General features: G+C 31.7%; 1 protein-coding gene across 1 annotated transcript in view; it reads left to right on the top strand.

The window, feature by feature from the left end:
* The first annotated feature begins 1,796 nt into the window (after positions 1 to 1,796).
* Positions 1,797 to 12,348, top strand: part of LOC106468359 (oxysterol-binding protein 1-like) — a 16,391-nt gene continuing 5,839 nt past the window's right edge. The window contains exons 1-8 of the mRNA XM_022396700.1: positions 1,797 to 1,857; positions 2,527 to 2,695; positions 3,306 to 3,511; positions 5,443 to 5,696; positions 5,855 to 5,870; positions 7,922 to 8,009; positions 10,099 to 10,225; positions 11,532 to 11,732. Coding sequence (XP_022252408.1) covers positions 2,568 to 2,695; positions 3,306 to 3,511; positions 5,443 to 5,696; positions 5,855 to 5,870; positions 7,922 to 8,009; positions 10,099 to 10,225; positions 11,532 to 11,732 — 1,020 coding nt within the window. The 5' untranslated portion in view covers positions 1,797 to 1,857; positions 2,527 to 2,567. The remainder of the gene's footprint in view (positions 1,858 to 2,526; positions 2,696 to 3,305; positions 3,512 to 5,442; positions 5,697 to 5,854; positions 5,871 to 7,921; positions 8,010 to 10,098; positions 10,226 to 11,531; positions 11,733 to 12,348) is intronic.

Raw genomic sequence — 12,348 nt, 5'->3', positions numbered from 1 at the left:
TTCTTCTACTCTTTATAAACAATTTCATGTTTATTTTTGAATTAATCAATCCGCCAGACCATTGCCTACTTCTTATATCATGCATTATATCTTGGACATTTTTTTTAGCCTAGTGTTTCTAAATTATATACTGACTGATACTGATTAAAACCAAAATATGACTCCCAAGGTTTGGGAATATTCTACCCAGATATACTTCCATATTGGTTACTAAGTTAAATCTAATCCTATGTAGGTTCTTAGATATTATATTGTGTATTAGACGCGGTTTATTTAAAATTATTAACATTTGAAATAAAAGTAAATCACAGTTCATATTAAATGGAAATTGTTTCCTTCTATGTAGAAATAAAGTATTCATACTAAGCATTATATTGATTTTGACTTATACTAGAAACTAATGAATAATAAAACAGTACGATAATTATGTTTTTTTATTGAAATTCTAATTAAAAAAAATCTTCGTAATTTATGTTTGTTTCTTTGTAATTAAGCACAAAGTTACACAATTGGCCATTTCGGCTCTGCCCACCACGGGTATCGAAACCCGGATTCTAGCGTTGTAAGTCCGCAGACATACCGCTGTGCCACTGGGGGGCCACAATTTATGTGCTTGGAATGAAAATCCTGTAACTAAAACCTAACATGTTTTGATCCATGACATTTTAACAATCATTTTTGCTGATCATATTCTAAGAAAACACAATCTGATTTAATTTTATGCAATATCTAATGATCTGCATATCATAAAACTACTATTTTTTATTTATTTTTTGTACTTAGAAACTTTTCATTAGAGCTTATGACTATAGAAAATTAACTTTGTGAAGAAATATATATTTTTCATCAAACTAAGTTTGCAACGACTTACAAAGATATTACAAGTTCCCCGATGGGATAACGGTAAGTTTACGTACTTACAGCGCTAAAACCCGGGATTCGCCACAGTAGAGAACTCAATCTGGCTTTGGTCTAAAGTAATCAACCAACCAAACCATTACAAAATATTTTCACTTAATTATATTATTACGAAAAGCACTGGTAAAATATTATATGTGTATATAATGAGATTTAATTTTGTAAAGAACTAAAAATGAAAAAATATACTTGAAAACTAAAAACGCAGCCACAAAACAAATATTCAACACCGGTGCACAAATCACAGGGTGGTTCATTATGTAATGTGCCGTGGTTTTTTTAGGCATCAGAGAAAGTTAAACACCAATTGCATTGGAAGTACACCGTCTATCTGGTTTAACCACAATTTTGTCGATCTCACATGTTAAAAAAAAAGAAAGAAGGAGACAAAAAGCAGATGTGGCTTTATATTTGTGTTCAAGCCATAATAACCCAACCTACGATTTGTGCCCCTGAGTTGGTTATTTGTTTTGTGGCTGCGTTTTTAGATTTTCAAGTATATGTTTTCATTTATTTATTTTTCTCCTTCTCTACAAAATTAAATCTAATTATATTTCACTTGAGGTTTGGATATGCTGTGTAAAATTCTCACTCTCTCTTTCCTTTTGATGTAATCTATTTACAAAACTTTTGTAGCTTACTTATATAATTAGTGTTAATGAATGTCGTGTGTTGCTGTATTGTATTAATTTACGCACCTACCCATTTAATTTTCTTCTTTATTTTGTAATTTTATTTAAATTAAGGACACTAATCATCCACCATGTGTCAATTATAATCAGCCTAACTAGCTGTTTATTAGTTTGTTTGTTTTTCTTCTGGTTACAAATGATATATATGTGTGTGTGTGTATCAAAAATTCCCTCTAGCGGTGAGCATTTTAGATATATTCGTACTAATCTACGAGCCTAATTTTCCTGTTATTGTTAGGGTTAGAAGGTGAAGGTTTTATCACTTAAATGTATCTCTTTTTAAGTTCTAAGTTTCTGACTTGTGAGAGTTTATGGTTAGGTTTGATATACTAGTGCCTTAATCGTGTAATCTGAGTGAAGAAAGCGGTTAATTAAAAATTGCGTTTTATTTGAAACTTAAAATCTCAACATATTAATTCAGGATGTCATTGTTAATTTTTATTATTTTTACTATTTAATTTTATGTTCAATTTCATATTTTAAATTCGTAAGTTACATTTTAAGTTTTGACATATTGTTATTATAATTATGTTAGTTATCCAACATCACCCACAAAAAATGTGAAGGAAATAATCTTATGTTACAAAATTCAACTATACTTTTCATTTGTGTTTAGAATTTGTATTCTTATCGGTCTGTAACTTGTAACTTATGTGGTATATCTTCATTTCAAAACACTTATTTGTGTATATGCTAATAAATAAAAAATGGTGTTTATTATATTATTATTAGTGGTATATCTTTTTCTCTTGAAAATTTCAATAAACACTTTTAATAGTTACAGTTCTGAATGTAACTTTCTTTTCTGTTAGAACTAATAGTCATAAATCAAGCTTCAGAAATATAGTTCTTGCTGAATACACTAATTTATTTTAATATCTTGACATGAGAACGATAGTTTTATGGTTTCATGCAGGTGCTGCAACTTTGTTTTCCATTTGGGAAAACATCACCAGAATGGGAGACTTGAAGCCTCAGCAACAAGAAGCTGAGATGAAGGGTTGGTTACACAAATGGACAAATTATTTAAAAGGATATCAGAAACGTTGGTTTGTCCTTTCAAATGGACTGCTGTCATACTACAGGTGAGTAAGTTTATTAAAGTGTCACATACTGAAGGGTAAAGTGCCAAGTTACTGTTTTAAAAGTTAAAGGTCTTATACTTTTTGTCCTGATAATATCAGTGATTTTGTAAACAATGTGTTAATAAGCTGACAGATACTTGAAGCTGCAAAAGGACATCTCAAAACGTTTCTCATAATGAACAACAATTTACCCAGCCTTGTAATCATCCCTTTAATACATTTTTTATTCCAAAATCATTTGTAATCATGATGAAGTTTGTTCTTAAAAGAAAAACACACATATAGGGTCTTACCATAGACTGTCAGATCTATTAAAGATTTTAATAAATAAACATTTTATTGCTAAACCTGGTAGATCATAAACATATTTCTTGTTAAGAAAAAAAAGAGTGAATCCTCTTGAGTACACCCTATCCACTGCAAATATCAGTTATTACTGTTCACAGATGTTCTTGGTATAGTTGGAAAATGTATTGGTAGGTAATTGTATTTTGAAAGGTAAGTTCAATAAACTGTGATTCACCTATCAGTTTATTAGGTCTTAGTAATGTACTTCTGAAATTAAAACATTATTCAGTATTGTGTTTGATATTATCTTAATGATTTGCAGGAACCAAGCAGAGATGGCTCATTCCTGTAGGGGAACCATTAACCTAGTGAGTGCTGTCATCCATACAGTTGATTCATCCAACTTTATAATATCCAATGGTGGTACCCAAACTTTCCACCTCAAGGCTACTAACGAGATCGAACGTCAGAGGTGGGTAACTGCTCTGGAACTTGCGAAAGCCCGAGCCATTCGTATTACAGAATCAGGTTAGTAAAAACCTTGTAGATTTCTTACAAAGATGGAAGTTTATTTCATAGTTTCAATACCAGCAGGATGTTGTCTGTATGTTTGTTTTCATGCTTACACTTTTTTGACTGATCTCAACCAAGTTGGTATACCCTCTTAACGCCACTCAGGGAGTGTCATAGGGGGTCAGGTCTGATTCTCCAATTCACTCCTTGGGTAGCCTGTCTGGCTTGTCTTTCATAACTTAAGTTTGTGAACAATCTCAACAAAATTTGGCATGCACTCTTAGAACTTCCAGGAATGACATAGATAGGGTCAACATTTGTAACTGACCCATCAGTGTCACCCCCCTAGCCCATATATTCACCTCTACTCATCTTTGACGTAGGTTGGCCAGTATTCAGATCTAGTCCCCCTTTGCCACTGACCAGATACCCCTATATATGAATGGGTACATCAACTAATACACATAGGGTGAAGTATATTGTGTTTCTGTTGTGATTAAAACAATTCTGTTCTGTAACATTTATATTTACAAGCATACTGACTTAACTCTGTGTTGCGAACAGACACTATTGCTATTCAGTAATGATTCTTTGGTTTATAATCTCAAAGAAAATACCATTTTGCTTTAACAACTTTGTGATATTCATTTACTTTTTGTAATTTTGAAAATATGGGACAACTAATTTTTCTAATAAAGCAACCAAAATGTTTTTTGAGTAAAAGAAAAAAAGAGAGAGATTCTAACAAATTAATATTTAATAATGGCACTCTAGGCAACTACAATCATTAGATTGTACAGTATTTTACAAGTTAGTCAAGTGGTTTGAGTTTTTACCTAAAGAACTGAGGGTGCAATTTATACTGTCATCGATTTAAATGTAAACATTTTACAAGTACCTACAGAGAAATGGAGCTTGTTACAAGATTAGTAGAATGTTTTTACTTACTAACTCAACAGTGTAAAAAAACTTGCTCATTATCATAAAATTGGAACTTTTTATCTGTGAGGATGTTTATGGATGTTTCTCATAACCTAAAGAAACCACTGTAACCCACTGTAACTATGAGAAACATCCATAAACATCACCTAAAGAAACCACCGTAACAGTGAGAAATATCCATAAACATCACCAAAAGAAACCACTGTAACAGTGAGAAACATCCATAAACTTCACCAAAAGAAACCACTGTAACTGTGAGAAACATCCATAAATATCACCAAAAGAAACCACTGTAACTGTGAGAAACATCCATAAATATCACCAAAAGAAACCACTGTAACTGTGAGAAACATCCATAAACATCACCTAAAGAAACCACTGTAACTATGAGAAACATCCATAAACATCTTTCTTTAGGTGACGTTTATGGATGTTTCTCATAGTTACAGTGGTTTCTTTAGGTGATATTTATGGATGTTTCTCATAGTTACAGTGGTTTCTTTAGGTGACATTTATGGATGTTTCTCATAGATAGTGATTTCTTTTGGTTACGCTTATGGATGTTTCTCATAGTTACAGTGATTTATTTTAGTGACGTTTATGGATATTTCTCATAGTTACAGTGGTTTCTTTAGGTGAAGTTTATGGATGTGTTCTCACTGTTACAGTGGTTTCTTTAGGTGATGTTTATGGATGTTTCTCATAGTTACAGTGGTTTCTTTAGGTGACGTTTATGGATGTTTCTCATAGTTACAGTGGTTTCTTTAGGTGACATTTATGGATGTTTCTCATAGATAGTGATTTCTTTTGGTTACGCTTATGGATGTTTCTCATAGTTACAGTGATTTATTTTGGTGATGTTTACATTATTTTTGATTGAATACATATTTTGATATAATAAGTTCACTTAGTATACAGCACTAAAAGTTTTGGTACAATGGTATGTTTATTCATGGCTTTTCAAAAGTTGTGCTGACGTGTCTTTGTTCTGATAATTTCTTTAGAGGACGAAGAAGACTATGATTTAGTCCCTACTCAGTCAGACAAGAATGAACTACAGACAATGTTAAAGTTGCTTAGTGCAAAACTGGAAGACTTAACTACTTGTAATAATCTGATCATCAAACATGGCACGGCCTTGCAACGTTCTCTTACGGAACTCGAACAGTTAGAAACTGGCTCCGATTCAACGGCTAAAGTCAAAGCTGTCAATGAAAGAGCTACTCTCTTTCGCATTACATCTAATGCAATGATTAATGTAAGTACTTGATTTCCAAGTAGCTGTTCCTTGGTGTGAGTAAAAGCTATAATATAATATCTAATCTAACATCAATGTTTTGGAAATGTTGCCAAAAGTATTCTGTCAATAACAAGTGTAAAATAAATCACAACTTTCCTGTTTTGTGATTTACTTAGAGGATTCAACTTGAAGGTATGTTTATAGGTATTTAGAATATTTCTGTTCGTCCGATAACGCGAGAATATAACCTTGATTTATTCATGGGATATAAATATTGAAAATTATTCTACTGTTCGTAAAATTCTACTCAAAACACTAAGAGTCATGATATTAACAATTATCAGTAAATATTTGCTTTTCGTACATTCCACAAGAACACACATTTTATTATAGCTGTTAAGTAACACTTTAATCAACTTAATTAATTTCAACATTTCTTGTAGGAAATGCAGGCAAATTATTAAAATTATTGAGAAGTTATTGTTATATTTTTAAGTATTTCACGTTATGTTTGTTAAAACTATAAACGGTTTTTGTAGAGCTGTGTACACGTAGAGCATTTGAAGTTTAATTCTCACTATGTATTTTGAACTATCTAGAAACTTAAATAAAAAATCACTGTTTGTTTTAGCACCATGCCAGCTGCCCTGAGATTTGTTGTTATTCAGATTCAAGCCGAGTATGCCCCGAGTAGCACAGTGGTATGTTTGCTGACTTGTACCACTAGTAACCAGGATATGCCCCCAGTAGCACGGTGGTATGTTTACTGACTTGTACCTTACTGGGGGCATATCCCGGTTACTAGTTATATGATGACCTAGAAGAGTTTTGTATTTTGTCATATTTCTAGAATTTTAGCAGCTCTTCTGGTAGAAATTATAATATAATTACATTCAACTTCTAAGGTTAAAATACTCTAATATAACAGCAGAAGTTGTTTGTTATTAAGCACAAAGCTACAGAAGGAGATATCTGTGCTCTGCTCACCACGGGTATCGAAAACCTGGTTACTAGCGGTACAAGTCAGTAAACATACCACTGTGACACTTAAACACATGAATGGCTTAAGGTCTGAAAACACCACTAGCAGTGAGGGTACCGAGTTCCTTTTGTTGCCTCTTTAGCAATCTGTTCCAGATGCGAGTGTTGTTTGGCCAGTTGTTCAACCATCTCTTCTAAACGAAGACGTTGCTCATGCTCGTACTGTAACATCTTTTGCCACTTTTGAAGCTGAGACTGAGCTAGTTGAACACATTCAGAACAAGCCTAGAGAATTGTTTCAAAATTCAATACAAGTACAACCAACTATTAACTAAAATAACCTTCATTGCTGAGGAAATGAAAGTGAATCCTTCTTTTACTAATACTTATTGAATGCTGACTTTCTTATGGTATCAAAAAGTTATAATCCTACTTGTTTTTAGAAACTGGATGTTTTTATCCAAAATTAATAGTCTTCAAATCATAAACTAATGTTTACAACCCTTCTTTGAAACTAATAAATGACTCACCCACAGGACTAACAACTTGTCACAGGTTTGTTAGTCCTATGGGACGATCACTCGAGAAATGAGTATTAATAAGGGTTATACAGCTAATCAAAGGTTTTAGTCCTGCAGGACAGTCACTTTTAGAAATTATTTTGATAAAAGGTTGTGACTGACCAGAGATTTCTGTTAGTCTTTGAGGTAGTCGTTTTAGAAATGAGTTTTGAAAAAAAAAGTTGTGTGACTAATTAGAGGTTTTCCTCTTTGTCTCATTCTGAATATTAATTAGAGTATACTTCTGTTTGAAACACATTATAAATAGTTTTTACTATTTCTTGATGTTCCTTACTTGTCCATGATGTAATTAGCACTGTTTTATCGAAATATAAAATTTACCATTCCATTCACAACCAAAACATTACTTTCTTCTGTTCAAACTAAACTATTTATTTAAATTAACTTCTACTTGTTATGACTTGGGAAACAATCTGTAATTTTAAGAAGTTCATTTACAAAAAAAATAGATAATTGTAATTTGATGCAAGTGTATGTTTGTGAATCAGATCTCCATGTAAGTACATATGGATTCATTTGTGAATGAAAAGAGAGGTCTAATCTTCATTGTGTAATTTATGAAATTTTTCACAGTATGCAATGTTTTAAGTGAGATGAATTGTTATTAATAACACTAAGAACAACCTGTGTTTACTGGGATGTATGATGATAAGAACCTGATATAATTGTTTCACTTTCTAGCTACTTATTCTGATGATGATGAATTCTATGATGCTGAAGAACATACAACTGGAGAGTTTTTAGTAACTTTACCAGGAAAGGGGCATCGGTACGTTTCAAAGCTCTGAATAAGTTCTCATGAGATAATTTATATAGAAAGGTTTGGTTTTTTTAAGACTATCACTAACATTTTAATATACATTTCTGGAATTTTTAACTTCTAAAAGTGGTTTTCAAGTGTATATTAGTAATTATCAGTAAGAGGAAAAAAATTCAAGTTTATAAAGATGTTGGAATAATTGTCATGTAATGACAAGTAGTTATTCTCAAAATATTTGATATTGTATATATTGTTGGATAATCACCTGGACTTTATTAACTTGTAAAACCCTCCAAGAAATTGTGTGGTTAACTTGAGCTTAGATAGAATCACCTGGACTTTATTAACTTGTAAAATCCTCCAGAATTTGTGTGGTTAACTTGAGCTTAGATAGAATCACCTGGACTTTATTAACTTGTAAAACCCTCCAGAAATTGTGTGGTTAACTTGAGCTTAGATAGAATCACCTGGACTTTATTAACTTGTAAAATCCTCCTGAAATTGTGTGGTTAACTTGAGCTTAGATAGAATCACCTGGACTTTATTCATTTGTAAAATCCTCATTCAGTAGCCTGCTGTTGATGATATAGTGATGTCAGTAGCCTGCTGGTGATGATATAGTGATGTCAGTAGCCTGCTGGTGATGATATAGTGATGTCAGTAGCCAGCTGGTGATGATATAGTGATGTCAGCAGCCAGCTGGTGATGATATAGTGATGTCAGCAGCCTGCTGGTGATGATACAGTGATATCATTAGCCTCTGTGCATGGTAGTGAGTAGATCTAGGCAGTTAGTGGAATGGATAATTCATTAATCAGTTACATTCAGTTAATTTGTGGAATGGATAATTCATTAATCAGTTACATTCAGTTAATTAGTGGAATGGGTAATTCATTAATCAGTTATATTCAGTTAATTAATGGAATGGATAATTCATTAATCAGTTACATTCAGTTAATTTGTGGAATGGATAATTCATTAATCAGTTACATTCAGTTAATTTGTGGAATGGATAATTCATTAATCAGTTACATTCAGTTAATCTATTATTCTAACATGAGCCTTGGATAGTTAGATTAATTAAAAATATGAATAATTGGAAACTAATTTCAATTAGTTGATTGTTTTTGTGAGTCAGGACACCAATCAATTATGCTGAACAACTTTCAATTGATCAAAAATAATAAGAGAATCATATTCAGATTACTTGAATAGTTGGAATGATCAGAAAGGCTAATTTGAATCTATAATATTTGATCATTTTCCTTACAGTAATGGAGTTAATCTTCCAGCTCTAGTAATGAGTTGCTTTAATAGATTAAATGTTATTTTCAAAACATTTTGATTGGTTTCAGTATCATAAAAATGAAAGACATGGTACCTATCCCTTAGGCCTAGAACATGGTATTTGTAATGTTATACTTACAACTTCAGTTATGTTAGCTGGAAGATGAGTTAACTGTAGGTAGAATCAGCCATAAAGATCAGGGGTGGAATAATTCTTGATTAATGTGAACTTAGTTTCTGGAAGAAGTGTTTATAAGCAACTTTACCAAACAATACTTATGATAAGACATTAGTACTCGCTATTACGTTCTTTATTCAGTCCTTTAGGGTTTTTTTCAAGAAGAAACGTGTATAATAGTATTTTAACCACACTATGTCCATCACATCCATTGCTAACAGTGTATATAGCTCTATACAAATCTTGTCAGCATTGGATATGATGGACATAGTGTGGTTGAAATACTGTTATACACTCATCTCCTTGAAAAACACCATAAGGGACTGAATAAGGAATAGGCCTAGTACATATATCTTATAACAAGTATGATTTTTCATGGTGACCAATTTCTATATTTAACAATTCATAATTTTATTTTGTTTTTAGGCAATTATTTCAGAATAAAACTGCTGTTTACACAGTATGTTGCACTACTACAGTAGTAGTGTATTAGTTTAAACCATTTTTTCCCAGCTTCTACCAATATATTGACCCGTGTCCAGTTCTTTCATTTCACCTTGATTCTTTGCTGTTTAATTTTTAGAAAGTTAGGGGTGTGAAAACTTAAGAAATCTTTATATATTTTTTGTCTAGCCGAACGTGTAGTGGCATGAGTCTTCAGAGCGAAGGACAGGGCTATGCAGATGGAGCTTCATCAGAGTCTGATACAGATTTAGAGAGTGAAGAGGCTCGGGTTATAACAAGAAGAAGGAGCAACCAGGCAAGCACGACGTCTTGTAAATGTTTCCTCATGCATACGATCATAAACTGGTGGAATGACAAACTTCACTTTCCTTAATGTTATGAATTTTTAAAGATTTCAAACATTTTGTGTGAGCTGCAAATAACAGTCGGATATCGAACACAAGTCAAACAACAATTTATATTTCCAATATAAATAATTTTAGAAATTAATAACAAACGATTATTGCTAATGACTAAAACTACAAAAATTTTTTTTCCCTCATAATATTTTGCTGTCCTAAGCATACAAACTGATATGTGAGTTCTTTACAGTGTCAGCCATGATGGATTTTAAAAGTACCACGTGTTGTACTTATTCAGCCATGATGGATTTTAAAAGTACCACGTGTTGTACTTATTCAGCCATGATGGATTTTAAAAGTACCACGTGTTGTACTTATTCTGTGTATATCCGGTTAAGTCATTGCAACAGAATAGATGAGTTGGCTGAAAATCTGATATTTTGTCTGTAACCTTGGAAATTTTTAGAATATCACACTATAAAAATATAATTAGTACTGTAGTTGAACAAATGAGTGAACTTAATACGTTGAAGAAGTTACACCAATTTAGGTAATCGGTCGGAATGATCAGGGGTTTAGTAACATCTCGGCAGATGCAGTCGTTTATCTTTTGGGAAATGTTGATTTTTATCGGCCGTTTATCCTTGTAGAAAGGTTTTGTTTTTTAGCTGGATGTTTTATGTGATAGTAATATTGTTTTTATTTTGGGGTTTACTATGTAAAAACTTTAATTTGCTTATTTCCATAGTATTATTAATCTTGTGATTGAAAGGGTTTTAACAGAATGTCACCATAAGCTGCAGTGATATCAAAAGAAAAACTTAGTTTTGTGTTAATTGCTTATTTTATTTCTTATGCTTAATTTGTCTTGTCTTGAGTTAGTTTTATGGTATGTTAAATCCTTTAAGTATTTTTTTTTTATCTATTAACCCCCACAAATTACTGATACGTTTATTACTTTTTATTTTTAAACACCTTGTTTTAACTGTAGTTTTATTATATTCTGTTAAACAGACTCCTTTATAACTGTATTCATATTAAACATTTTTTATAATTTAAATGGTAAAATTCTTGTGGTTTCATGACATTTTCTCACTTGTAAAGGCTACTGGTTTGGAAAATGATCTTAGATAAAAAGTTAGTAAATAGTTGATTGAGTCATTTGTTACATTATTCCAAGTTTTGTTTATTTAAACTAAGTTCTTCATGCAATATTATAAAATTTTGTACCATATAAATTTGTATTTTTATTATTTTTAGGAGGAATATTATGATCCTAACCAGCCTTCTTGGATGTGTGAAAAATCTGAAAATGGCTCCTTTGAGCAACATGAAGCAACAGAAAATGAAGGGAAACGAAAACGTAGAACCAGTATTCCTGAAAGACCCAACTACAGTCTTAGTTTGTGGTCCATTATGAAAAATTGTATTGGAAAAGAACTGACAAAAATTCCAATGCCTGTGAGCTTTACACATTTTTTCTTCTTGTTTTGAAAATCAAAAACATTTTAATGGTAGAAATGCTGTTGTAAAATAAATTAATTTCACACTGCATGTTTGAGATCTTACATGCTTGACAATCAGAAAAGTTCAGATGTGCCAAACCAACTATTATGTTGATTATTATATAATATTCTAAAAATGTAAAAACAAAACAATATCAAATACTTTTCAAGAGAGTCTCTTATCAGAAGCATTCTTAGAAAGTGCTTGATGTTGCAAGTTATTTTGAATCTTTTTCATGCTGTGATCAGATTGTTTTCATTATTAGAAAGGATGGCCACAGTTTACCTTAGATTACTGTTTATATATATATAGGTGTGTGTGTGTACAGGAATAGAAAGTGAGGAAATTCTTAACATTAAAATTGCCTTTCGTTTATACTAATGTAGTAAAGGCTTCACTACATTAGTATAAACGAAGCCTTTACTACATTAGTATAAACGAAGCCTTTACTACATTAGTATAAACGAAGCCTTTACTACATTAGTATAAACGAAGCCTTTACTTCATTTATACTAATGTAGTAAAGGCTTCACTACATTAGTATAAACCTTTACTTCATTTATACTAATGT

Source organism: Limulus polyphemus, unplaced genomic scaffold (genome assembly GCF_000517525.1).
Source record: "Limulus polyphemus unplaced genomic scaffold, Limulus_polyphemus-2.1.2 Scaffold2979, whole genome shotgun sequence".
NCBI lineage: Eukaryota > Metazoa > Arthropoda > Merostomata > Xiphosura > Limulidae > Limulus > Limulus polyphemus.
This window is presented reverse-complemented; position numbering and strand designations above follow the sequence as displayed.